The sequence below is a fragment of the Chaetodon trifascialis genome, chromosome 20, assembly GCF_039877785.1.
Source record: "Chaetodon trifascialis isolate fChaTrf1 chromosome 20, fChaTrf1.hap1, whole genome shotgun sequence".
Lineage (NCBI taxonomy): Eukaryota > Metazoa > Chordata > Actinopteri > Chaetodontiformes > Chaetodontidae > Chaetodon > Chaetodon trifascialis.
Window position 1 is genome coordinate 4,302,723 of NC_092075.1, and position 26,346 is coordinate 4,329,068.

Below are 26,346 nucleotides of genomic sequence, written 5' to 3' on the forward strand. Positions count from 1 at the left end.
GATCTCTGAGCCTTGCATGGCTCTTTCTTCAGCAGTCCAGCAGATGCTATTTTTTTTTCCCCAGTACGTTATCTCCTGAGTCTGCCCTGTGGTTCAGATAAGCTGGATCAGCTGCAGGGCTTTTGAAAGGACAGTAAACTTTCTTTAAAGTGAGCGTTTTCATGCAGGTAACATTGAAATTACAGCCCGCAACGCATTTGATGTTGTGAGAAATGTGCTCTCGCTGAATCAGGTGATAGCATCAGAAACGGAGAGGACATTTTCAGCTGAAATTCAAACTTCGAAAAGTTAACTTTGCCAAAGGAAGATCTTTGCTGTTAATTCTATTTCAGGACAGCGACACACTGGCCTCTGACACGGTCCCCTTGCCTGAGGCGGATTGGTCCTCAGCTGCCTGCCTGAATGCTGATGTAACTCGGAGGTCAGAGCGAGCACAGCCCAGTGGACGATTCTCTCATCCTGAAAACATCCCTGACATGATCACAGTCTCTGTCTGTGTCTGGAATGGTTTAAACCGGCTCCACCCTGCATAGTATGAATATTTTTTTTTTGTGGGTGGTCGAAGGCTCAGAAGCTCACAAGGCTGCTTCGGCTTTGTATCTCTACCTGTACCCACCTGAAGAAACCCGCAGGGAGAGGGTCAGATCTTATTTGTACGCAATCTAATGACAAATAACATGTAATATTTTCATTCTGTGTAAGACAAGTGGTTAAGTAAGTATGGATTTGGCAGTTGGAGCACAGATCCAGATGTCAAAAAATGTCAGATTATGAGAATAAATTAGTTTCCTTCAAAGCCAAAAATGTTGTAGACGAATCGACTGAGTAGACTGGAATACATGTGCAGGCTTTCACAATTCCTGAAGTGCTTATATGTCATGTTTCAGCAGGATTTGGACTCAACAGCAGGCATGCGGTCAGGCTGTAAGAGTAAAATAGGAATTTATTGAATGAACAATGAGTGGAGACTCCAGGTACAGGTACTGAGGTGGAGAGCAGTTCACAGATACGCTGGAGCGCACAGGGCTCAGGTGCTGTGAGTAGCTGCGTTGAGGGCACCTGCCGGTGGAGGCACAGGCGAAACAAGGTGGTGATGGTTGGGCTTGAGGCTTGAGGCAGGTGGAGGTAAGAGCCAGGTGGTGTTAATGCAGAAGTACTCACTGAGCAACAAGGAAAAAGACTCAGGAGATCAGGCACTGGTGATAAACAAAAGCTAAATATTCACCTCTACTCGCAGGTTGTACTGTTAAACGGCCGACTCTTCCATCCACCGAGCAGCAGAAACAATCTGCCATCGAGTCCTCTGCAGTCCACAGTCTTTATGCTGTGCTTGATTGTGATGAGTCCCAGCTGTGTGGGAGCCACCTGGAGAACCACGCCCAGCCTCTGGCAAAAAGGGAAACACAGGAAACAAAGCCCCACCTCTCTCGACAGCGCACGAGAAAACGCGAGGGTTTTCTAAACCCCCACGCTTACATACTGAACAGATTTTGTGTCCTTGCAAGAACTTGGCAAGCGAGTCGCCTCTGTGTCCCCCCCTCCTATAACCCTCCTACAGATGCACTGTTTGAGATCGTCTCACCTGCTGTTTTACAGCTTTATTCCAGAAATATTATGACTTTATTTACTAACTCTGCAATTATTAAAAAGTGGTCCCGATATACTGTTGTAACATCAACACAGCTTATTCCTCTGTGCCACATATAGAGCTCCATTTCTGTCCAAAACACATTTATGAGCCACGACATCTTCCCTCTACACCATGAACACGAGCACTGTAGTTTGTTCACCATCCTGCAGCTGGAAATGCTCATGAGAGCGCCAATTATGCATTAATCCACTGTTGAATCCACTATTTCCTCCTGTTTGATTCATGTGAACTAAAACCTATGGGGCAAGCTATTATAGGAAATTACTGAGCTTTTTTTTTTTTTTTTTTTTTTTTTTTTTAAATAAAACTGCATATTTTAAATTTGTTTTTAAAGATTTACATCTTCAGCAGTGGACTTGGCGCTGAGTGCTACAGGCAGAGAAGGGGAGTCATTATGTATTGAGAGACAGACGAACACATTGTCGGTGGTCAGTTTTAAATCCATTGGAAAATGTCTGTGCGTGTGTGTGCGTGTGACTTGAGTTGCAGCTAATGCCTGTGTTGCCAGGTGACAGTGACATGTAGGTACATTGTTTTCCTCACACTCGGCCAGTGCCCACACAAAATACTAGGCTTTAGTCTGTTCAGCCAAGCTCTGCATAAGCTAACAGCACCCAAAGGATTCACAGTGTTGACGGGCTGAGTCATCAGCGGTATGTTCTGGATGGGGGGATAAGACCCACTTCCTGGCGGACAGGAAATTCAACTTCCTGTCTTGATTAATGGGGGGACTGTTGGATCACACAGGGGGCACTGAGGGGCCTCCCACACACAGAGCTCCCACATTTCACCTTGAATGTCGACCCTTTTTTCTCGGCTGGCTCTCAGCCCGATCTTGAGAACAACCGTCTCGTGACTCGAAATATCCTGAAACAATCTTCAAATAACGTTGATAGCAGCTCACAACAACATGCCAGCACATATTGCAAAAGTGCTTGTTTATTTCTCAGGCTCCCCCCTCCCCCACCAGTGCACAGGCTTTGTTTGCGAATGCATGAGGGTCAGGATCCAGAAAAACTGGTGTTTCTCAACCTCGTGTCACCGGTCAGGAGTCGTGTCAGGGCGAGGAATGTAAACAGTGAGCAGAGCTGGACTCCTCAGAGCCGGAGGAATGCAGCGAGAGGCCGTGCGCTCTGCAGTCGCTCACTAATGGGACGTTAGACTCGTTACAAAGCAGGGAACGCACAACTGGCGAGCTGCTCTGCAATGCATTTCACTGATGAAAAGTGTGAGAGGGGGCGTAGGAAGAGAGAGGGGAGGCAGGCCGGGGAGGGGAGGGAGGAGGGGAATGGAGAGAGAGGTGCTTTTTAAGATTTCATGTTCTCCTCCAGCCCCCACAGTTTGCAGATAAAGGTTGCTGTTGCCAAGGTGACTTGACAGAGAAAGGGAAAGTATCTGGCTGCGTTTCGCCTGTTCGTGTGCAGGAAGCTCAGGAGCCAGAGGCACAGATAAGATGATTTCAGTCCCTCCTCCACAGAACAAAAGCTGTACGCATGATATACTGCTTTAAAATACCTCAGGACACTCTGGCTGCTGCATTCACTCCAAAGCTGCCTAAATATGCCAAACATGCAGTAATGAGAAAGCGCCCAGTGCTGTGCTGGAGCGCCTTTTCTCTGCTAAATCGCATCAATACATGCAGCCAAATAAACTATCAGCACACAGAAGACAGAAGACGCAACGCTTTACAGTCAAGAGGAAAAAACTCTTATGTTTATTAGCCATGAATTTCACATTGTGAAAAAAATCACATGTACAAAATAATGCCATAAAAAATAGAAATTAAACTCTTACATGACAAAAAAAGGAAAGTGACGCACACTGACGGTGTTTTTTTTTTCTTTCTTTCTTTTTTTTCTATGTCTAATTTACATCATCATGTGAAGCGAGATGCTGCGCTCCAATCTGAGCCAGCTGGATCGCCAGATAAAACGGAGGATAAGAGGAAGGCAAGAGCAGAAATGGGAAATGCCACTCAGCAATTAGGTGCAAATTGAAGGGGCATTCATTACCCGCTGTTGCTGGGGGAACTTGGGTTCAATGGGAAAGAAACGCTCTTATCTGATTGGTGGGGCCAGAGGCTCTCTGTTCAGTGGTCGGAGGAGGTCAACATGATGGAGCCACAAAGGTCTCCACAGAAGTGCTGAGACTGCCAATAAAAGGATGGACTTTTCAGGGGGCTTAAGGAGCTGAGCAGGAATTTGCAGAGCGGTTCACCGGTTTCCCCCCGCAGATCTGACGTGTTTCACGAGGATATTTGAAAAAAATATACATGTTCCACCAAAACATTAGCTCTTACGTTGAAATTCAATTGCAAAACGTCAATGTTCGGGTCACTTAGACAGACGTACAGACAAAAACACTGATTAGAGTTACCGTGTATTTCATATGCAAGTGTTTAAGACATTCTCTCTTTTTGGTCTTTAGGAACTTGCTTGTTTTTTTTCTTGTTTTTTTTTTTTACGTGCATCATTGACACTATGGTGAAAAGCACTGCGGTGTCTGCCCTTATCAATGCACAGCTTACTGGATCCATCTCTTTTTCGACCTAATGGTGAAGAAGACCGTTGGTTAACACCCAAAGGAGCACATGTGACAGTCCTCCAGCTGTCCCGAGGACAGCTGCAAAGACGGTCGCATTCTTAACCATGTCAGGGTTACACTGCGACGTCCCTGATAGTTACTTGGTCACACGCTGCCTCTTTCCAGCAGCCTTATCTGTTTTATGGTTCATATCTGCTTGTTTTGTTGGTTCAGTATGGGACCATTAAAGACAAGTTTGGATGCACGTTACAGCTTAAAGAGAATCTTTCAGAAGTAAAGTGAGTATTTCATCCAAACCCGTTCAGTCTTCTTATTTGGGCAGCGACCCTGTGGCCTAAACTGCGTCACACCATCAGTAATCCGAGCTGTTCTTCCTCTTCCATCCTGACATACATGAAAACCCTGGGAGAGGTGCACCTCTGCCTCTTTGAAAAGAACAAGCTCCTCCTGGGAAAGACTGAAATGTGCAAAATGCAGCCCGACTGAGATCAAATAAAACACAACACCTGGCCATGCATGACATAACCCAAACACACATTCCCACCAGAATGCAGGCAGAGAAGAAATAAATAGGATTAAACATATTAACATAACACAGCAATCATTGTCATATAAATTAAGACGACATTGCAGCGAGTTTAACAAGAAACTGATGAATTCTCAGTTTAAGTTAAGGTGACAAGATTTCTGTGACCACAGAGAAGAGTTCATGCCAGTTTTACTGAATCACTATGAGTGGACATGCTCTAAAAAGGGTTCAGCGATGACTCAGCAAGCTGCTTTTATCAGAAGAACAGAAGCACAGCCGGTCTTTTACAGCATTAAGTGTGCAGGTGAATGCGACAGCGTTTAACTAAACACCGAACACCGCCCCTGTGTACAGTGGGTTAGTTCACCGGCGCTCAGCGGGTGTTAATGCGCAGCTGAAAAACAGCAAACATCTAAGGTCTCGACCCCGAGGCACCTCGACCCCACCTCCCCCCCCGGCCACGCACAGATCCCCTCCATCCTCCTCGGCCTCAGCTGCCGTTGGTCATCAACACCTCGTGGCTCGCAGTGACAGCAAACTGCCAAAGCCTCCATAAGAGGAACACTCAAAGGTTTGTTTCTGAGTCAGAGCTGTTTGAAGCACGTCTTTAAAGGACGAAAAAAAAAGACATACAAGGGGCCAAACAAAAAGAGCTTATTAGAGGAGAGAAGGGGGAGACTTGCTCCTTCATTGTGCCTTTTATAAATCAGCTATACTCAGTCAAACTGAGCTGCGTTCTGTTCGTTAGCACGCCGGTCACCGCATTCTCCCTCCCTCCGTCTAAAGAGAACATCCATCATGCTATACATTGCAGTCTCCATGAAAAGAGTATATTTTTTTCTTCTTATTTATCATAGCGGAAAAACATCAATACACGTCCTCACAAGCCTGTCATGACTAAATGGGAAGAATGCAGCTTGTGTGATATGTTTCGCAGTCCTCATACGGCAGCAGGAAAGCACGAGCCGGAAATGCCAGATGCACACAAGGTTGGAGCCTGTGCCTCACATGACAAGCAGCAGTTTGTTTGGTTTGTTTGCGTGAGCGACTGCGCTGCGTGCCTCGGCTTCCTTCTCGGAGACGAGAAATGACATCATTCCGGTGAAGTGTCCAGCTGTACGTTTCTGGATCTGCATCTTTGCGACATCAAGATGAAGGCGGGCGTCTGTACATCACTGCTCAGTGTCTCTTTTCAGAGGAAGATGATGTGTGCTTCTTCACAGTTGGAGTCCAGTAGATGATGCAAAACAGGGATATCTGAGGGAGAGAGAAGGAAAACTCGTTAGACAGACTAATAAGACGTGTGCAGACGCCCGAAAGCGAGCAGCGCTCGACAGTTTAAAGGTGACTTTTCAATTATGCAAGGCACGAAAGAAGCTTCAAATGAAAGTAATGCACATCGAGGAAAACAGGACTCAGGAAATTTTTGTTCCTGCAATGTTTTTCTGTCTTTACAGATGATGGATGAATTCAGCTGTTTGAAGACAATGCAATGCAATGCAATGCAATGCAATAGCACTCATATTCAACTGTTTTAAGCTCCTAATTTGCTGCGATGTTGACTTTAATTGCATTTTCTTTACTCCCTATGATCCGATGCAACACCAGCACAAACTGCAGCCTCAACAATCACCATAAAAATACGCCTCTGACACCGTCTGACCAAGAATTTAAGGCTACATTTTAAGAGCTACTATATTACATTGCAAAAGTATTGCTGATGCGGCCGCTCTCTATCTCCTGCTAGACTAATAGATCTGGTAAATCCACCCACTCTGTTTCCTCAGTGCCGTCTGGCCTCTGTCAAGCTTCTTCTTCTTCTCCCCCTCAGCTTACTACACTTTTCATATCTGAGTGTTTTACTGTCAGACTTTCACTCTGACTTTTCCCATTTTTAAAGATATTACTTAATATGTACTTATCTGTGTGGCACAGATGGTTACTTGGCAGCCCTCTGTGTGTTAATGTAATATAACCATCTATCTGTTTGTAAGGGTCTTTCCTGTGTTGTTGAGTGAATAAGTAAACCCTGAAGAGCTCCTTCTTTCTTACTTTTGGCTTGGAGAGAGACGACTTGCTGCTAATGAAGCCTCGATCAGCCTTGAGGTTTCAATGATCTTGTAAATTTACTTGATATCCAAAAAACAGCCAAGCAATGGATTCCAGTTTGTTTTATGTTAGCATTTAGAGAAATGCATCCCTGAATTTATCAATCAAGGTAGTTTGAACGACAGAGTGCGCTAACCTTTCCCCGTGCACTGGTGCATTTTAAGCTACATGCTAGTTCACAAAAAAGACTAATTAGCACATTTTATCTCCTTTGTTTACCTTGTACAAAAAATCAAAGTGTAACAACATGATTTTGGGGTTTTACATGGTGTCACATCCCAGACTTTTTCTTAGACAGGGGCCGTAACCCCCTGGAGTTTAAGCTAAGCTAAGCTGTTGGCTGTGGCTTCACATTTAGCATACAGACATAATAATTGTATTGGTTTCCCGGCTAACTCTTAACAAGCATGTGAATATGCATATTTAATGTCAAATGAGTCCCATGAAACTGTGCACATGCCACACACCACGCTTCTTTATTTTAGCTGGAAACCATTTCCACACTGCTACGGCTGGAAACCAGATGAAGCTGATCAGGTTACACCAAAGTGTATGTAATAGACATTTGTTTATTTGGATTATCTGGATTATTTGGATGTGTATTGATATGGTGATGTGACCGTGATGACTTTCTGGCCTAAAAGCTGCATCTCAGTTCCAGTTTCCTTTAATATTTTGTGTAAATAAACATCTAAAATCACCACAGTCATCCTGAAAATGTGCCTATATTTTCAGCATCAGTTCAAAAATCCTGCTTTACTTGATTTTGCCAGTTCGCCCCCAAACTAAAAGCTTTCCAGGGAGGAAAAAAATCTAAAAAGGAAGCGTCTCAGACGAGTCAGAATTGTTCCCCTGGGAAAAACTGAGAGAACTTCTTTTTTCTCTCACAGCTACAATCTCCTTCTGTGAGGTCTAACATACTTCCTTTCCCTTTCATTCGCTAACAGTCAGCCTTCTTTTCCACATTTCGTCTTTTCACCGCGTTCAGTGAGTAGACTGTCAGTTGCCATGACAGGCAGGCGCACCAAAAAACAAATTCTGTATTAAATTAGTGGCAGGATTATATCCTTCACTGAGCACCGTGTAGCATTGGCTTAGAGATAGTTAAAACCTTCAGTTTAGTCTCTTCCTTTCAGAGATGAGTCACTGAAAAGAAGGGGAATAATAAGTCTTAAAAAATATTTCATCCTGTGGAGAGGAGGAACATCACAGTGTCGCAGCAGGGGAGCTGCTCTGAGCTGCTTCCTGGCATTATCAAACAGGAGACTTTCCTGTGCTGGACAGCTGGGGAGTTACTCCGCCGCTCTCCTGCGCTTTCTTGGGAGCTGAGGGCCCACAGCCATTTCACAGCAAAATGAAAGGGACTGCCTGCATGGGTATTTGTGGGGGGCATCAGTGTCGGGTGTAGGGATTGTGCAACGTGATGTGATCGTGAGCCTGCAGCATGCAGAAAGATCAGGTTTGCCAGCTGACTACACATGCTCCACATACGTCTGTCCTGTTTATCATCAGAGCAGGAGAGCAGGGTTAGAGTGAGGCCACGGAGACGTAGATGGAGTTCAACTGTAAATTTTCAGAGGGAGACCACTAACATCAAGGATGATGTGGGCTGGGGGGGGGGGGGCAGGGCTGACTCTCTAGCCCCTACGACTCTCCCTCCTCACTTCCCCTGCTGCCACTTCTCTTCGTCACCTCTACTTGTAACTGATGATGAATGGTTTCCGACACTGCGTGAGTCGCCGGCTGCCTCCCTCTCACCCAGCGTAAAGACCATAACCTCATCAAAGGAAGGCGACTGAGAGCGGATTAGCCTCATCGGGGTGTTGTAGCCTGCTGGTGTGTGGATTGTCTAATTGGTAGACCCCCGGTTCCCTCTTAGAGGGATTTCCCCCACAGGAGCAATAAAAGTATCCCATTCTCTTTCAATTACCCTCTCTGTCCTTCGGCCCATCCCCACAGCCACATAACTCACTTAACTAACGCACACAAGCCCCTATCAATCCCCCCACTGCTGCACTCTCCCTCCTTTAGTGCTCCTTCCTCTCCTCCTCTGAGTCGCTTTCTTTGTGTTTTATTTGTGTATTGATTAATGCTTTATATGTATAATTATTTATCTTTATGTGCACTTTCACAATTTTGTGAAAATTTAGTTTCCATTTTATTTACCGCAACTTAATTTTATTAAGCTCTGAACGACATGAGCAAATTCTTCTTCATGTCAACACACTGCATCTACGTTACCCATAATGCAACTCAGCCGCCTACAGTCCATTCAGAGACTCTGATGCGTGTTATGCTAGTGACAGCTAATGTAGCCTCGAGCCACTCGCCTGAAATAGAGATGAGGAGTGGGCTGCAGAGGTCAGGTAAGCTCACTTCTTTCTAGCATCTTTTTTCATTTTCAAACTTGTGTTCAGACCTAACAGACGAGAGACACATCACTTGAAGCAATTTCTGAGATATTTCCCTCAGGAGCCACAAAAGAGAAGGAGTACTCCCAGAGACCCGTAAACATAATTTGATGTGACAAATCTTTGAGATTCCCCTTTCAGACAGACAATGAGAGGTCAGACTCACCTCATGGAAAGGGTGCAGGTAGAGGGTTTTGGGGGCTCAAGCAGGCAGGTGTTTCCAGGTGCTGACGAAAGCAGTGGGAATGAGCGAGTATGGCACAGTAGTGATGCTGTTCCAAGCATCCAGCGTGGGGTCATAGCAGTCCAGAGTTTTACACCGCTGTGTGCCGAAGTACCCACCAACTACATACAATTTATTCCCTGACGCCACAGCCTGGCAGCTCATCCGCTTGGCTGTCACATCGCCCACTTTAGTCCATTGGTAGGTCTCACTGCTGAACTTATACGCCGAGCAGGCTGAGAACTCTGTATCCCCGCCCATGACGAAGATCTGGTTTCCCAGCACGGCAGCAGCTGTGTAGCGCCACGGCTGCGGGCAGGACGCTGGCACAGTCCATCGGTTCTCCTGCGGATCGTAGCACTGCACCTTGGGCAGCTTGTCGTGGGTGACGCTGGTCCCTCCGAAGGCAAAGAGCTTGAGTTTGACGCTGACCACTGCTGCATTGCTCACGCCCTCTCTCAAAGGAGCCACCATGGTCCACTTGTTCGCCACTGGGTCAAACTGCTCCACCTGTTTGAGAGACACCGATGGAGAAGCCGGGAGGCAGCCAGTTGCAGCTGTGTGACCTCCCACCACGTAGAGGCAGTGTTTCAGCTCCGCAGAGCCATGGCCAAACCTGGCAATGAGCATGGGCGCCGCCTTCGACCATTCCTCGTGGACGGTATCGTAGACCCACACATCTTTGGACACGCCATTCTCTGAGCCTCTCCCACCAGTGATGTACACCTTACATCCGATGGCGCAGGCGCTGAACTCCTTCCTGGGGCTGGGGATGTCAGCCTTGGGGATGATCTCTTTGGCTTTCTGGTCCACCAGGTACAACTTGTCACACATGAAAGTCTGCCCTCCCAGAAGAAAGAGGGCATGGCTGGTTTTTCTTGGTCGGGCACACGGGCTGTTGACGACACCATCATTCTGTAGGATCTTCAGCTTGCAGCGGATAGCTTCATCCACCAGCTCCTTGCTCTTGGCCTGGGCGTTGATCAGCTCTTCCGTAGATACGTTCTCCATGAGAAAGATGGCAGGCAGCAGGGCCAGGCGGACTGTTCTCAGCAGCTCTGGAAGATGGCAGTGCCTCTTTTCCAGGTCATAGTTGATCCAATTGAGGGCAGCTTCATAAACCAGTCTCTCATCTTCTGTCTCGAGCTCCTCATGTGACAAAAGCTGCACCACCATGTCTTTGGGCAGTTGGAGGAAGTCCTCTGTCTTGCAAATAGCGGGAAAGTTGCTGAGGCACATGCCCCAGGAGAGCTCCGACAGCTTGGTGCACTGGTGGGCATCGGACAGCAACAGCATGCCAAGGCAGTTAGATGGGTGAAGGTTTCTCTCTAGGAACTCAGCGCAGGCATCCCGGATGTCCTGAAACTCGAGCATGTCCCCGGCCTCTAATAGCGACTCTGCGTTCTCCTCATTGATGACCACACGAGACGAGTATGCGTAATCCAGCAGCAGCTCTAAAACCTCCGGGTGGATGGAGTCGCGGAAGTCGACCTCGCTGGCCTGGCTCTCCCTCAGCCCGCCGCTGAACATGGCCTCAAAGTAGCGGCTGCAGGCGGCCAGCACGGCGCGATGGCACGGGAAGGAGCGGCTACCGGCATGAAGCAGGACATCTGTGAAGAGCCGTTGCTGCCGCAGAGAGTTGAGGTGCATGAGGACACTGTCGGCATAGGAGGACTTGTGGAACAGGTAGATGTTCATGGAGCCGGTGCTGGCTCGTGATTTCCGGTTCTCATGGACGCACACGGACATTTTCATTGAATCCTGAGAAAGAAAAGAAAGATCTCTCTTTAATGCATTTTTTCAAAAAGTCCAAGGTTAAACAGTGTTTTGCTGAATGGACTGTGTGAGTCACAGTGAGGACTGCAGCTTGTGGATGATTTCTTTTGCTCTGAGTCAAGATTTTCACTTTTCAATTCATTTCAATATCTGCTTGTTGATTAATAACTTGAAATTCTCTTTACAGCAGACCTGAGCGCTACAATAATGAGTTTCCCGTAAAGAGGAGGCAAACTTTCACTAATGATATGGGAGTTTGTTGTCAAGACACAGCATTAGGAAAGAAACTAGATCATTAGAGTGAAGTCATTAGTGAGAATTGACCCTCCATCGTTCAATCTCCATCTAAATTCGCTGAAGAGCTCCACTCCTCCAGTCTCCTCTTCCACCATCAATCTGTCCAATATGGAGCAGGTGTTTCTAACTTTCAATCTCCATCTAACTCCAACTTTTACAAATATTCCAATTTTTTTTCACAGTATCTTCAAATAAACATACAGAAACAATAAACATGTTTTACTCTGTCCACTCATTTTTAAGTTGGATGCAAAATATGCATGAGAGGCTTGCTAGCTTGTATGCAAGAGCAGTGTGTAATCACTCCAAATCAGGCTAAATTATGTTGTTTATCAGAGAGACTAGACTGTTTGTCTGTAAGATTCAGGGAAAAGCAGAGTTTTCAATCAAGCATTCAAGTGGGCCTAATTTCCCACATTAAATTGTACTCTCCGCCATAACTATTGTATACGCACACACTGTGATGTCGATGTTGAAATATTGCATTTTGCAGATGATGAATGATGTGTATGTTCTTTAACAGCACTGTAATCCTTCCCAAGAGACGGAGAGACATTTAGCAAGAGATCCAGTGATTACAAATTGCAAAACAGCATACGTCTGCGTGTTATGAAGGTCAAGTAGAAAACAATTGTCTTCTCCAGGAGGCTTTTCCACTTTCAACTCCAAGCAGTACTAATCCCCCTTTTTAGAGATGCCATGATTTACAAGTAAGTCCCTTTAAGAAAAGAGCAAAGAAAGAGACAGCAGGACTCTTTTAAGCCTGTGAGAAATGCACAGAATTCACTCCACTCCCCTCCAGAAAGTCCCCGCTCCCATCTTCGCTGTCCTTGCCCTGTCCTCGCTCAGAGCTCACTTTCTTTCCAACCAATTTCCAGACATGTCAAGTGCCTGCTTCGCTCTGTTTGCAGAGTCCCTGCCTGACCCAGTAAATCCACAGCTGTCAGATTCTTAGACCAGACTTGCAGTCATTTCAAGTTCTTCTCTAGGTCACTCCAAATAACTTAATGAGTGACAGGCGATTGCTTAATCTTAAGTAAACCTCAAGACCAATTATACTCCACCCTAAATCTGCGTTTTTGGTATTGTAACAGGCATGAGCAAACAGCTGAAGCTGAAATCTGTCAGTTAAAACTGATTCCAATGATGAGTTTTCAAGACATAAGAGTATGAAAACAGCTAAATAACTGGCTTCCTGCAGAGTTTCAGAGCTTTGAGAGTGATAACATGACATAACCTCTTTATCTATGTTGTATTTTTGTGAAAGTATGAATGTTCTGATCTTATTTTTACCTGAAAGCTTCCACATTGTAATCCAATGTAAGTGACTGAGGTCAAGCTGCCAATGTTTCTCTGAGAAAATGTTTTACAAACCTACAGGTGGTTTTAATATCAAAAGATATTTTTTTGTAAATCCATCACTGTCAGACTTATAGGGTTCAAAAGTTTCCAGGTGTCATTAATGACTCCTCAACGACCCAGCTGCAGAGAGGAGGAGACAGTTTCCATTTTCCTTCAGTTGCATCATCTTCTCCAAAATCCTCAGAATGCTGTCTCATGAATAGACAATCGGGTGTGGACCCTGCTCACACAAACGAAAGTCCAGTGGGGCTTTCTGGTGAAAAAGTGTCACTCACGCCTTCGGCTTCGACAGAACTGCATTGTTCCTTGTGAGACACTGCAGGGGCATGATTAAATTCCAGCTAAACTAAGTCCCCAAACCAGCTGCTTCGTGTAATGTTTTTATATTCACCCAGGTTGGCTGTTTGGCTGCAGCCGTCGCTGGGGAAAACCTGCCGCATGTGTTAGCATAATGTACTGCATACATTTGTTTTCAGGTACTTTGTCCTGCTCTGCCAATATGACAGCACAAGCTTCATGTTTTTGGGATGGTGGTGTCAGACAGTCCTCTATCCCACTGGTCCAGAGTGAAATATCTCAACAAAAATTGCATGGATGAATTCATGATGCTCATGGTGCCCAGAGGATGAAGTGTAATAACTCTTGTGATCCCCTGACTTCTTGTCTAGTGTTGCCATGAGGTTGACATTTGTGGATTGTTGTGAAATGTCTCAAGAACTACTGCTTGGATTGCTATGAAATACAGTACAAACATTCATGTCCCCCCCGTCATGAATTTTTAATAACTTTGGGGATCCCCTGGTTTCCATGCAGCACCATCATCAGGTTAAATTTTCAATCGGAACCAGCTAAATTAACTGAATTCCCACTGACACCTGCTGTATGTTTCCTTCAGTGCTAATTAGCAAATGTTTGCATGCTATCACCCTTAAGTAACATGGTAAACACAGTAAACATTACTCCTGCTGAACATAATAATGTTAGCATTGCCATTTTCAGCATGTTAATGTTAATGTGTGAGCATTTTGCTGAAAGCGCCACAGAGCACAGCCTCACAGGGCTCATTCTACTCTCTATGACTTAGCAGAGAAAAATCTGGTTGAATAATGAAACTATATGACTCATATAAATGTGACACGGCTGAATGAACCACAAGAATAAACACCCTGTGAAACAATAGTAGCGTTTCGCAGGTGTTCCCACAGCTTTAAGGTGCACTTAATGACATATGTGGGAGGACTTGAATGAAATTAAAATAAATACATAGCTTTCTGAGTTATATTTCATGATAATAATAGGTGGAAGAATATTATTTATCACAACTTGATGAAACACAAAACCAACTGCAACCTTGGTTCAGCAGGATTTATTGCATTCCAGCACTGACACAACTGGCAACCCGTCATCTTCTGGCCTCTGGCTCAGCTATAATGAGAATATCCTAGCCTGCTCTCTCACCTGCACCTCCTACGCACACACACACACACACACACACACACACACACACACACACACACACACACACACACACACGCACGCACACACACACACATGCACACACAGCACTGATACTGCAGCTCGTGTTTTCTAACTGGAAGTGGTAAGTGGCTTAATTTGAACAAGTGGCGATAATAAACCAAGTGCTAAATTGGAGAGGTTTTGCATTCACTCATTCATATTTTCTGCTCATAGGAGGGACTGTGAAAATACAATTATGTCTGAGAGCAAAAACAATTCTGCACCAGGAGCAGCAGTTACCTGAAATCTTGATAACAGGTCCTTTCTGTCACGTTGCAGCCCTTTAACCAAACAATCTGCTGCTCCTGTGCCAATGCTCTGACTTCCACAGTGTAATCATTTCCTCTCTGAAATGACTCAACGAGCTCCTTTCTCATCTTGATAATGGCGAGGCAATGCACGGTCTTGTTCTAGGAAATGGCAAATATTTTGGTCTGCCTTCCAAATAAGAGCTTGAGTCAAGAATTTTAAAAAGTCTGAAATTCTTCCTCAGCTTTCTACTTATCTACTCTTTCATTTGCTCTTGTTATAACTCTGAATTTTACTTAATTTGCCTTTGATGATGTATTCAATGCTAAAATTATGATAATCACAGCTTGTACATTCCTGTTTTATTCCCCTACCACTATCCCATTAAATTACACCCTGTCCCTTACAATTACTGAAGGTGTTTTGCATGCGTAATCTACGTTTTGCATTTTATCAAACAAAGTTTTGACGGTTGAATGAGCTCACTCATACATACAGTGAGTGCAGGAGAGTCGAACAAAGAGCAGTAAACCAAATACTTAGACCATTTGCATATTAAAGGATAAAGCCTGGATTACCAAGTAGGCCTGCAGATCCAGAAAATTTAAATTTAAATGGAAATTTGTCCTTTGTTATAAATTTGCTTGTCCCCGACAATCCAGTAAGCATTTTCTTACTCATTACTGTAAGTCAAATGTGCAGAATCCAGTAAGTAAGTAAGTTTAAAATTACATTTTTAGTGGATTCTTGTACACGTTTTTTGTTTTCCATATTCCAGTTCTCCCTCATAAGCAGCCTATTAGCTTCATGAAATGTAAAAATGTCCTCTGCAAACTACCACACGTCCCTCTGGACATTAACCCAACACACGTAAACACAGATCACTGGACGAATCAATTTACTGCGACGCCGCATAACCACTCTGATCAGATTCTTACTTTAATTTGCTCGCTGGCGGTAAACAGGTTACAGAGTGTGTATAAACATCCTGAACAAGTCCTGCTGTTAAATGCCTGACGACTGTCTGGCAGACGTGAACGTCTCAAAACTTCCTTTACTGATTAAACATTCGATTAGTGGCTCGTCAGAAAATGAATCAGCAATTATATAACTGATCAAAACAAAAATGCCAAATGTTCTCTGATTCCAGCTTCTCAGATGTGATGCTTTGCTGCGTATGATCGATGGCTGAGCTGCAGCCCTGAGGCTATGGATCATAAGGACATTAATGTGTGGACCATCATTGAAAACTCTGGAGAAAATTTGGATAATCTTGACAACTTTGGCCAATAAGAACTAACTGGTGTTCACTGACTGACACCTTGGCTTACAGGTGATTTTAAGATGCAATAAATGCCAATTTGTATATCATTCATAGAACTTAATGAGCTCATGCATTCACTTTGACTTGGCTGCTCATAGGTAGGTGTTACAATGAAGAGAGTTGTTGGTTTGCGTGAAAGTTATTTGCATATTTGTTGTATAATCTGACCGAGACTATCAAATAAAAACAGGCGAACACAAATACAAAAGTCTCTTGTTTCAGCCTAAAACATCGGAGCTGAGACATGAATCCATTAGTTAGTGAAGAAATGTGCCACATTCTCTCCTTCAGCTTCTCTAATGTGAGGATTTGCTGCCTTTCTTTGCCACATATCACTGTAACCTGATTACCTTCAGGTTTTGGACTGTTGGTCAGACATAACAAGCAGCTCGGGGGCGTCGTTGTGGGCTCTGGGAAGCTGCGGTTGACATTTTTTCACCACTTTTTTTTTTTTTTTAACATTTTATAGACTGAATGTTTGACAGCTGAATCAAAAGCTAATGAAATGCAGTTGCAGCCATAAATAATCATTAATATTCTGATGTTCTACAATCAGTGCTCATGGTGTTACGACTTGTTCTCGGTCTCACAGGTTATTTTCTGTTCGAGTCATTCACACCAACATGCCCTAAGAGGAAGACAATATGCCAGCAGTGTGAGCGATTGGCTGGATGTCTGTGGGAGTTGTCATCCTCATCCCCTCACAGAAAACAGATCCACAGGCACATAACCGGAAAGCACATACATGCCACACTCACAAAGCACGCAGTAAAAAGGCAGCTTCTGGACTCTATCTGAGGCCTGGCTGGCTGCAGTCTGTTCTCAAATCATTGCCAGGTGTTCACAGTCAGCCATGGGCTCAGGAGGAGGGATGGGAGGGAGAGACTTCAGAAGTAAACACCAGGCTCATGTGGGCCAGCTCTATACATCTGCCACATGGCCGGAAAAATGAAACAAGATGCAGAACCACGGGACGCGCCAGCAGCTATTGATCCGCGTGTCTGCATCAATCTTCATCCAAACACAATCCAATTCACAGTCTCAAAGCAGCTGTCCACGCACATCTGAGCGGGCTTACCTGTGTTTAACCAAAGCCCTGCCACTTAGAAAACACAGCTTATCAGTTCAGAGCAGCGAGAAGAGCGCGTGGCACCTGACGTCGCCGGAGTGTGCAAGGAACAGGACGCAGGAGGAGAGCACGATGTCTTAAAGAATAACACAGTAAAGGTGCTGTGAAAGGACAGCAACAGCATCACATGGACAGGACTGAATGCCAACAACAGCCTTTTGTCCGGCAGCCTGTTCCGTGCTGCGCTTTCCCTGCCCACAGCCCGGAGTTTTCCATCATCAGGTGATCGCAAACGGACGCAGGAGCTGTTAGTGCATATTATCTAATATCTGAGCTACAGACATCTTTAAGTGTGAGCTTTAATGTCAGATTTACCTCTTTGGGTGAAAGCAGGAGTTCAATTGTGTCCGCAGTATCCCTCGAACATGCCACTTCTGACAGAGCCACGATGCAAGCCTTGCGCTCGGGGAGTGTAACTCCTTGGTTATTTCCGAAATGCTGGAGGATCAGTCGGTCAGGATGCGGCGGTTTCCCTCTGACAGCCCACTTCACTGTCTCTCCTACCACTCCTGTGAGTTATAAATATGTGTGTGTGTGCGTTTAGTATAAAGGATGAGATGTTCGGAGGCGTTCCTCCTGCGCTGCTGCTCCGCTCCCGAGTGCCGCTCCTCCGCCTGCGCTCCTGCTCTCCTCTCTCGCTGAAATCAGTGGGTGTGTTTACGGACAGAAAGGGGGGAGGACCGTCTCCTCTCGCAGGAAATGAAGTGAGACAGAGAGTATGCGCTAATATGTGGAGGACGCTGGTCTGTGCACGCACGCACGCGCACACACACCAACACACAAACAACAGTTGGTTTAGATTCTTTAGACTGAAGTATTTTTTTATGGTTTTCCTAATCAAATACTTAATTCTAGGGCTCTTTGAGGTCCCTGAACGTCCCTTTCAGTGCTCTGAAGGTGAGGAAAAAGCTGAAGGAAAATCCTCTCTTCAACAACTGAGTACTAACAAGTAAAACTAACAGTTTTCTTGAGTATTTCAGCTTTAAACTACTTAATACTGCTACTCCACAACTTTTCAGGCGGTGCTTTTACTCCAAGAGACTCATCTGACAGCTGTAATTACTGGCTGCTCTTTGGCAGCGGTGCATGAAGTACAGTACTGAGACCTTTTACTTAAGTAACAGTACCAATACAACAAAGTAAATGTACTATAAAAATGCAAAGTATCAAAAGCAAAGGTACTCGTTATTCCACAGAAAAATTGCATGAGATATTAATATATGATACAGACCGACAGTGTTCCTGTTGTTTTTGGTCAAAGTAGTAAATACAGTTCCATAGTTTAGTCCAGTGGTTCCCAACGTGGGGGTCGGGGTCCCTTCAAAGGGTCACAAGATAAGTCCGAGGGGTCATGAGAAGAAGAAGTTCTGCAACACAAACCTGTACAGTTTGTTGGGGGTCAGTTTGCAACCACGTACCATATTTATAGTCTTAGAGTTTAAAGTACAAAGTACTGGATGCAGTACCACTGTGGAGCAGCTGATGGAAGGTCACACTGTTATAGGTCAGGCTTGTTTATTAACGACTAAACAAGACCCAGCGCTGAGTTCAGGGCCCAAAGAAAATCGAAATTAAAAGTTTGTGTTATGCTTTTATGGAGCCATAATTAAAAACAAAACAATCTCATATAGGAAACACCATCATGTTTGTCTGAGTCACAGCAAACTCACCGCTGAACGCCGCAGACACCGTGTAAGTCCTATAGGATTATAAGGGCGTTGTGGTTTTTGGTTGGGGTAGCCAGGAACGGGAAGTCCAATTTTATCCCCGGACGTCTTGTGTGAGTCACAGCTGTGGTCCTCGCTGACGGTACTTTTGGCTGTGACTAAACTCCTCAGTGGGCCCTTGAGGCTGTAATGTCATTATCTTGTTGGTTATTGTTGTGTCGTGCACATGTGGTGATCAGAGCTGCTCCATGATCGCATCCTGTTTCTTTTCCCATCAACTGTTTTTTTTATGAAGACAGAGGTGACACAGTTACAGTAGCTTCATATTAAGGATATTACAGCACATCGCTCCCCGGAGAGGAGTGATTAGTTGGAGAGAAAGACTCATAATGGCAGCAGCTGCTTCATGGATGTGACAGGAGAGACATCTGGTGGACAAAATGTCCCTGGGATTGAAGACTTGAAGCTTATGAGCAGAAAGAGGCAAAAGAAAGTTATTTGTCTGATTATTAACTACCACAAAACCAATCATTTGTCTGTTTTTTCAAACTTGTGCCTTTGCTGAAGGTGACAAAATACAAAAAATTAACAGAAATCAGTGAACAAATACATGTTCCTTTTGTTTGCTGAAAAGTCATTAACAGACAGAGAAATGCAAGCTATGCTAGTCGCATTGCAGTCAACCAGACCCCTGCTATAAATCTATAATAGAAACATTTTATAAGAGAAATTCAACCAGTCTTGGAGTTTTGGTGTGTATGTAAAGACAAATGTGACATGAGCGACACCTAGCGGACAAAATACTCCTGGACCTGAAACTGATGATTGGCACAGTGTGAGCAGATCTGGAAAGGCATTTTAACAGGCTGTATTATTGATTAAGATTAATTTAGAAGAAAATGAGCAAAAATTTTTTTAAACAAAAATGAAATGTGCAATAGCTCTACCTCGCTATCACATTCAGATATTTCTGTTTGTGTCTGTTTAAATTCTCCTTTCAGCGTTTATTCCATCTCATGGAAAAAGTTGAGAATAGCTATTTGTTATTAAAGTAAACACTGTCGGGCGAGTCGTCCCTCGTTCCAGCATCCAGCGTGACATTTCCAGGAAGTGTGGAAATATCTGCTGTCACGCTGTTTCACAAAACAACCTGACACAAGACGTGTTGACAAGCTGCCCAGAAGCACATAAAGTCATTAAAATGAGCTCCACCTTCACCAGCTGCAGCATTAAAGCCACGAACACGTTACTGCGACGCTAACTCTGATCCAGTAATATCATGTATTTTACTCTGAAATAAAACCTTGAGTGCAGGACTTTTACTCATAACAGAGTATTCCTGCACTTTGGTTCTGCTGCTTTTACTGAAGTGAAATATCTGAGGACCACTTTTTAGTTTTCCTGAGCCTCAGTCTGTTTCAGTGTAGAGTGGTTTGTGTTTTACAGAAAGCTCGTGACAGGATGAACCAGTTCAGCATCTTTATTGTGCTGTTATTGTATCATAGTGTGTCATATCATCCTCTGATATTCGATATCTCTAGTAACCGTTTAACTTGAATTAAACAAGTTATGATATTATTCTGAGCACTTTATCAGTAATTATAATCCAGCTAGGTAATATACTCTGTTCTGAAAAGGGCCAGTACTTTTACTTTTGTGCTTTCAGATTGAATGTAAAACCTTTAGCTGTAAAAGTATTTCTACACTGTGGTATTTCTACTTCTAACTGAAGTAAAGATCTGTGTACTTCTTCCACTGCTGCTCGTGCATAAATATAACGTGCTTTTTGCACTTTACACTGAACTTTCTGTATTTCCTCATGCATACAGAAACGTGTGCTTTTTAAAGTGTTTGTGGTTCGCCTTTAAATCTTTGCCCAGAACTGACTTCCGCATGAGAAGTCCCGCCCAGCTCAACTCGTCGCTGCAGCTGCCGGATCACCGGGTCTTGTGACTCCGCTGCTCACAGTCAACATGGTCGCTGCTCTGAAGTTCACAGTCCTGCTCCTGGCCCTGGGCTTGGGTCGGGGGCTGCAGTACAACGGCATCGATGAATTCGAGGAGGAGGAGGAGGAGGAGGCTGAGCCCGTCGCGCAGGCTTCCATGTACGGCTCTCTGTGGCCTCTGCCGCAGAAAGTGCAGATCTCACAGGTTTCATTCAAGCTGACCAGCTCCAGCTTCAAAATCGTGGACGGCAAACAGTCCTCCGCCGGGCCGAGCTGCAGCCTCCTGCAGGATGCGTACAGGAGGTGAGAAGCTGTGTTTTTGGTTTGGATTTTGCGTTTCGGTTTCTCTTTAAAAATAAAAACAAAGCGCCGTGCTGCGTTCAAGGACCCGTCGCCGCACGACAAACCGGTTTCCCCTCTCCGTCTCTCTCAACAGGTATTATGAATACATGTTTGGCGGCGCTAAAAGGCAACAGCTGAACAAAGGCAGGCGGTCAGGCCCATCTGAGCTGACAGAGCTGCAGGTGTGGATCACATCACCTGACTCCGACTGTGACGGTTACCCGGGTCTGACTTCTGACGAGTCATGTGAGTCTCTTCCTCCTTGATATTACATGAAATCACAGCGTTCACTCTGGTGCGTCTGCGCAGTGGTGGAATGTGGCGTTCACTGAAGTACTGTCATTAAGTACACATTTGAAGCACTTGCACTTTACTGGAGTGTTTCCAGTTAATGCAAAATAGTCATATAAGATATGACGTCCTGTTAATAAATAGCATGTACTTTAATGATACTTTCAGTGCAGGACATGAAGTATTTTTTATGCAGTATTGCTGCTTTTACTTGAGTAAATGATCTGAATACTCCCTCCTTATAGTAAAAGTTGCACCCTGCAATCTGCAGATGATTAATTATAATATTAATCCACTGCAGTCCCAGGCGTGTTTGCTGTTTAAGATGCAACAAACACACACACAAATGATATGAACACTTTATAGTATGGAGCACCTATCTGATTCTTCATGCTATATTTTACAGCCAGAGAAAGGACGTATACTGATGATTTACTAGGGGAATGAGAGATTACCTGGATGGAAGATACTAGGATTAACACAGTTAATCTAGACCAAATGTTTAAAGCCCCCTGAGAGCTTAAGACCCCGACTTAAGCACCGTAATAACCACCTGGTAAGCTTTAACCACGCTGACTGACTATGCATATGCAATGCTGTGTGTCCGCAGATGAGCTGTCAGTGGATCAGCCGTACGCTGTCTTGAAAGCACCGAAGGTCTGGGGAGCCCTGCATGGTAAGATCTATTGCACCGCCTCAAAGCGAACTCTGCATTCACGCTGCGACTAACATTACCAGTTAATCAGTAGATCAATGTCAAATTTGTGTCCATCGTTTTTAGGTCTGGAAACTTTCAGCCAGTTGGTGTATGAAGATGAGTACGGGACTGTAAGCGAAGGATGAATTTTTTCAGAATTTTTATCAATAACGAGGACATTTTGTTGAACGGCCGAGGCTGATATTAACTCTGCGTCTTTTCAGAAAAGCATCAATTCAACAGCAATCAGCGACTTCCCCAGATTTGCACATCGAGGCATCTTACTGGACAGCTCTCGGCATTTCCTGCCCATCAAAGTCATCTTGGCGAATCTGGTGCGTCAGCGAGTCTTCATTTTTGTTTCCTCATTTTGAATTTTGTTTACCATTTAAATGATCTTTTCCCCCTGTTCTTCATTCATGCAGGAAACCATGGCGATGAACAAAATTAACGTTTTCCACTGGCACATTGTGGATGATCAGTCCTTCCCTTACCTGAGCCGAACCTTCCCGCAGCTGAGCCAGCAGGTCAGTGAGGCTTGAAACAGAAAACACACAGCGTTTCTGTATTAGGACATTGTCTTTGCCACAATCCACCAGAAGGGCTCGTTCAGGGTTGTTGTCGTCGTGTTCACAGGGGGCTTACCACCCATACACGCATGTGTATACTCCCGCTGACGTGAAGATGGTGATTGAGTTTGCTCGTCTGAGAGGCATTCGCGTTATCCCGGAGTTTGACACTCCAGGACACACGCAGTCTTGGGGCAAAGGTGAGTTTTGTTTTGTTTGTCAATATTTCTTTTCTCTTAAAACTACCTGGAAGCCCTCAGCATGTATATCCACACGTCTCAGGCCAGACGGATCTGCTCACGCCCTGTTACTCCGGCTCCAAACCCTCTGGCACCTTCGGACCGGTGAACCCCATCCTGAACACCACCTACGACTTCATGAGCCAGTTCTTCAAGGAGGTCAGCGCTGTGTTCCCTGACGCCTACGTTCACCTGGGAGGTGATGAGGTGGACTTCACCTGCTGGTGAGACCGTGCGCTCAATATAAAAAAAAAGCTTTTTCTCAGCATCAGAGGTTGGACCGCAGGTGACAGTGGCTGCTGTTTTTGCCCTGCAGGAAGTCCAACCCGGACATTCAGAAGTTCATGGATCAGCAAGGCTTCGGACAAGACTACAGCAAACTGGAGTCATTCTATATCCAAAGGTGTGTCGCTCATTTTGTGCTAAATTAGGTTGCTTATTCTCTATTCCTTATTTAAAAAAATAAATATTTGTTTTATGTTTTTTTGATCTGACAGACTCTTGGAAATCGTCACCACTACCAACAAGGGCTACATAATCTGGCAGGAGGTCTTTGACAATGGTGTGAAGGTAACTGAAGAGAAATAGTGTGCAGTGCTGTATTAATAAAGTTATTTCCATGTAGAGTTAAAGGCATACCGTGCAGGATTTGTCTGTCACAGCATTCAAAGTGGGGCCCGGTGGTGGTCGAGCGAGCTAGGGAGTGAATGAAGAGAGGGAGCAGGGGTTAACAAGAACAAAGCAGTGACTCAGAGAAATAAAATGGTTTGTTTTTTGTTTTGTTTCACGGGGTTGTGGGGTCCCAACACCAGAAACACACTCATGTTGTGGGGTCTGACAACTTTGTGGGGACCACAATGCATGACCCCATTAATTAAATCATGAAGTGATTATTGAAAGGGATCATTTTTGTCCTTATGTTGTTTTTTAGGAAAATCCTGCATGGTATACCTTTAAGAATGTAAGACTTTAAAATGCTAACTCTAACTTGTTTTTCGTGCTATGTTATTAAAGAAATAGTTTGACATCTTGGGAAATAAACTTACTTGTTTTCTTGTTGAAGGTTGGATGAAAAGATCGATACCACCCTCACGTCTGAGCCAGCAGGTGCTTAGCTTAGCTTAGCTTAGCTTAACATAAAGACTTGAAACTGGGTAAACCGCTAGCCAGGCTCTGTCCAAAGGTAACAAAATACACCTGTCTGCATCTCCCAAAGGTCTGCAATTAACTCAGTTTATCTCATTTGTTTTATCCAAATAACATGTTTTACGGGGGGAAGGTAATGCTGCTAGCTAGCTAGCCTAGCCTTGTCATTGAGAAGTTGCCAGGCAACTAGCAGAGAAACCCGGAAGCTAGTCCCACTGCGAGGTGGATTTAGTTGTCTTTGAACAGAGCTAGACTTTTTGTTTCCCCCTTTTTCCAGTCTTTGTGCTAAGCTAAGCTAACTGATCGCTAACGGTAGCTTCATATTTAGCATACAAACATGAAAATGGTGTCAATCTTGTCGTCTAAGTTTCTGCTCGAAAGCGAATAAATGCATTCCTCAAAACGTCAAACTGTTTCTTTAACCAAAACCAACCACTCGTACAGTATCTAAGTGCAGCCGCGTGGTCTGTAACTGTTCCAGCTAAAGGATGACACAGTTGTACATGTGTGGATCGGCGGCCGGTCTGATGAGGAAATGAGCAAGGTGACAACAGCAGGGTACACCACCATCCTCTCCGCCCCATGGTACCTAGATTACATTAGCTACGCACAGGACTGGCAGAAGTACTACAAGGTTGAGCCACTCAGCTTCAACGGTCAGTTTTCAAGAAAATGGCTTCTTATGTCGAATCAAATGATTTGTTGAAGGTGATTTAGGCCTGGCAAAAAAGAATTCTTGACTTTGTTCAACAGGCTTACGCTCGAAAACTGCACAGTTGTGACGGAGTCAGAGATGGTGAACATGGGGCCGTGTGGTTGGTGGTATAAGATATTTACGGATTGACGTAGTTCGCCACAGTGGAGGACCATTCCTGGCGTATTTGAAGCAGTGAACCAATAAACTCAATAGTTATAGTCATAGCAAAAAGGTACACGCTGTGTCCACCAGCCGGGGGGAAAACAAGTCAGGCTTGGTCCTTCAGAAATTTACCATTTACCATGCAGATTACGTTCTTCAGAAAGCAATAAATGCAGAAGTAAAAACACAAAATGTCTGAACTGGAAGGCTCAGACATTTTCGTCTTCGCTCCACCTCAGTTTGTCTCCCTCATCTTGCTGATACTGACACATGTATGTGTGTGTGCTGTGTAGCTGAAACCAGACACACTTATCCACGTTTGGAAAGGAAACCAGCAGCAATACCAGAACGAGATGGCAAATGTTACATCATCAGGGTACCGGACCCTGCTGTCCACCCCCTGGTACCTGAACCGTATCTCCTACGGCCAGGACTGGCAGGGCCATTACAAGGCCGACCCGCAGGATTTCAAGGGTTTGTGTCTTTAAGATTGATTTGCATAGCAAGACTTTTCTCGCCTGCCCGCTGCAACTGGTCGTTTGCTCTTTATGCGCTCATATGATTCAGTTTTACTGTTCCGCATTTTATTTGCCGCATTGACTCTTGAACACAGATGCAGACGCTTGTCACTCCTGTGCAAATACGTGTAAGCCTGTTGAATGAACACAGGGAAAATATCTTAATATTGAACTGTAATTCAGTTAAATCAAACATTTTGTAGAGTTTATCGCTCTGGTCCTGTGGAGTTTTGGATTCCCTGGACGCTGCCTCGGCTGACCTCATCAAATATTGCGTTTTAAAACAGGAACTGAGGAACAGAAGAAGCTTGTGATCGGTGGAGAAGCCTGTTTGTGGGGAGAGTACGTGGACGCCACCAACCTGACACCCAGACTCTGGTATGGCTCGTGTGAATTCACCTCAAGCTGTTAAATAAATGTATTTTCACACATCACACGACTGATTTTCGGCTCTTTGGTCCCTCGCAGGCCTCGTGCCAGTGCCGTGGCTGAGCGGCTGTGGAGCGCCAAGGAGGTGACAGACATCAACGACGCCTTCAGCAGACTGTCTGCGCACCGCTGTCGTATGGTGGAGTAAGTATCTGAAGCCTCTGCATGCTCACACTAACTTAAACATCCTGAATGAAGCATGTTCACCATCTAAACTGTCTTCCTGTGTAAGGCGCGGGATCCCAGCTGAGCCGCTGTTCTCCAGCTACTGTCCCCGTGAGTACAAGGGTATATGAAAACGCCGGAGAGGCCGGAGGGGGGAGCGAGAAAGGGACAAACTCCATGCTTGTATTTTAAACTGAGAAATCGAATGAACTGCCTTTGTAGAGACACATCATCCTTTTTAAATCTGCAGATCAGCAGAAGTCTTGATCGCACCCAATGTCAACCATCACAGACTTATGAATGCACTCTTTTTTTATGAATGTTTGTATAATTGTGAATAAAATGTTTACATTTAAG

General features: G+C 44.7%; 2 protein-coding genes across 3 annotated transcripts; one reads left to right on the forward strand and one right to left on the reverse strand.

The window, feature by feature from the left end:
* Nucleotides 1-3,338: 3,338 nt before the first annotated feature.
* enc1 (ectodermal-neural cortex 1) lies at nt 3,339-17,726 on the reverse strand. The gene is made up of 3 exons (XM_070989119.1): nt 17,438-17,726; nt 9,411-11,228; nt 3,339-5,981 (listed from the first exon to the last, which is right to left on the reverse strand). Exon 2 carries the CDS (start codon nt 11,220-11,222, stop codon nt 9,447-9,449), a length of 1,776 nt encoding a protein of 591 aa, XP_070845220.1. The 5' UTR covers nt 11,223-11,228; nt 17,438-17,726; the 3' UTR covers nt 3,339-5,981; nt 9,411-9,446.
* Nucleotides 17,727-20,671: 2,945 nt separating this feature from the next.
* On the forward strand, nt 20,672-26,345 carry hexb (hexosaminidase B (beta polypeptide)). 2 transcript variants are annotated; one of them, XM_070989247.1, is made up of 14 exons: nt 20,672-21,037; nt 21,171-21,322; nt 21,978-22,043; nt 22,149-22,195; nt 22,289-22,399; nt 22,490-22,591; nt 22,701-22,833; nt 22,916-23,096; nt 23,189-23,275; nt 23,370-23,442; nt 24,500-24,674; nt 25,683-25,773; nt 25,864-25,968; nt 26,057-26,345. In XM_070989247.1, exons 1-14 carry the CDS (start codon nt 20,763-20,765, stop codon nt 26,118-26,120), a joined length of 1,662 nt encoding a protein of 553 aa, XP_070845348.1. In that variant the 5' UTR covers nt 20,672-20,762; the 3' UTR covers nt 26,121-26,345. The 2 variants fall into 2 exon arrangements, with proteins under 2 accessions (XP_070845348.1, XP_070845347.1); XM_070989246.1 differs by lacking the exon at nt 24,500-24,674 and adding an exon at nt 25,171-25,351.
* Nucleotide 26,346: the final 1 nt, after the last annotated feature.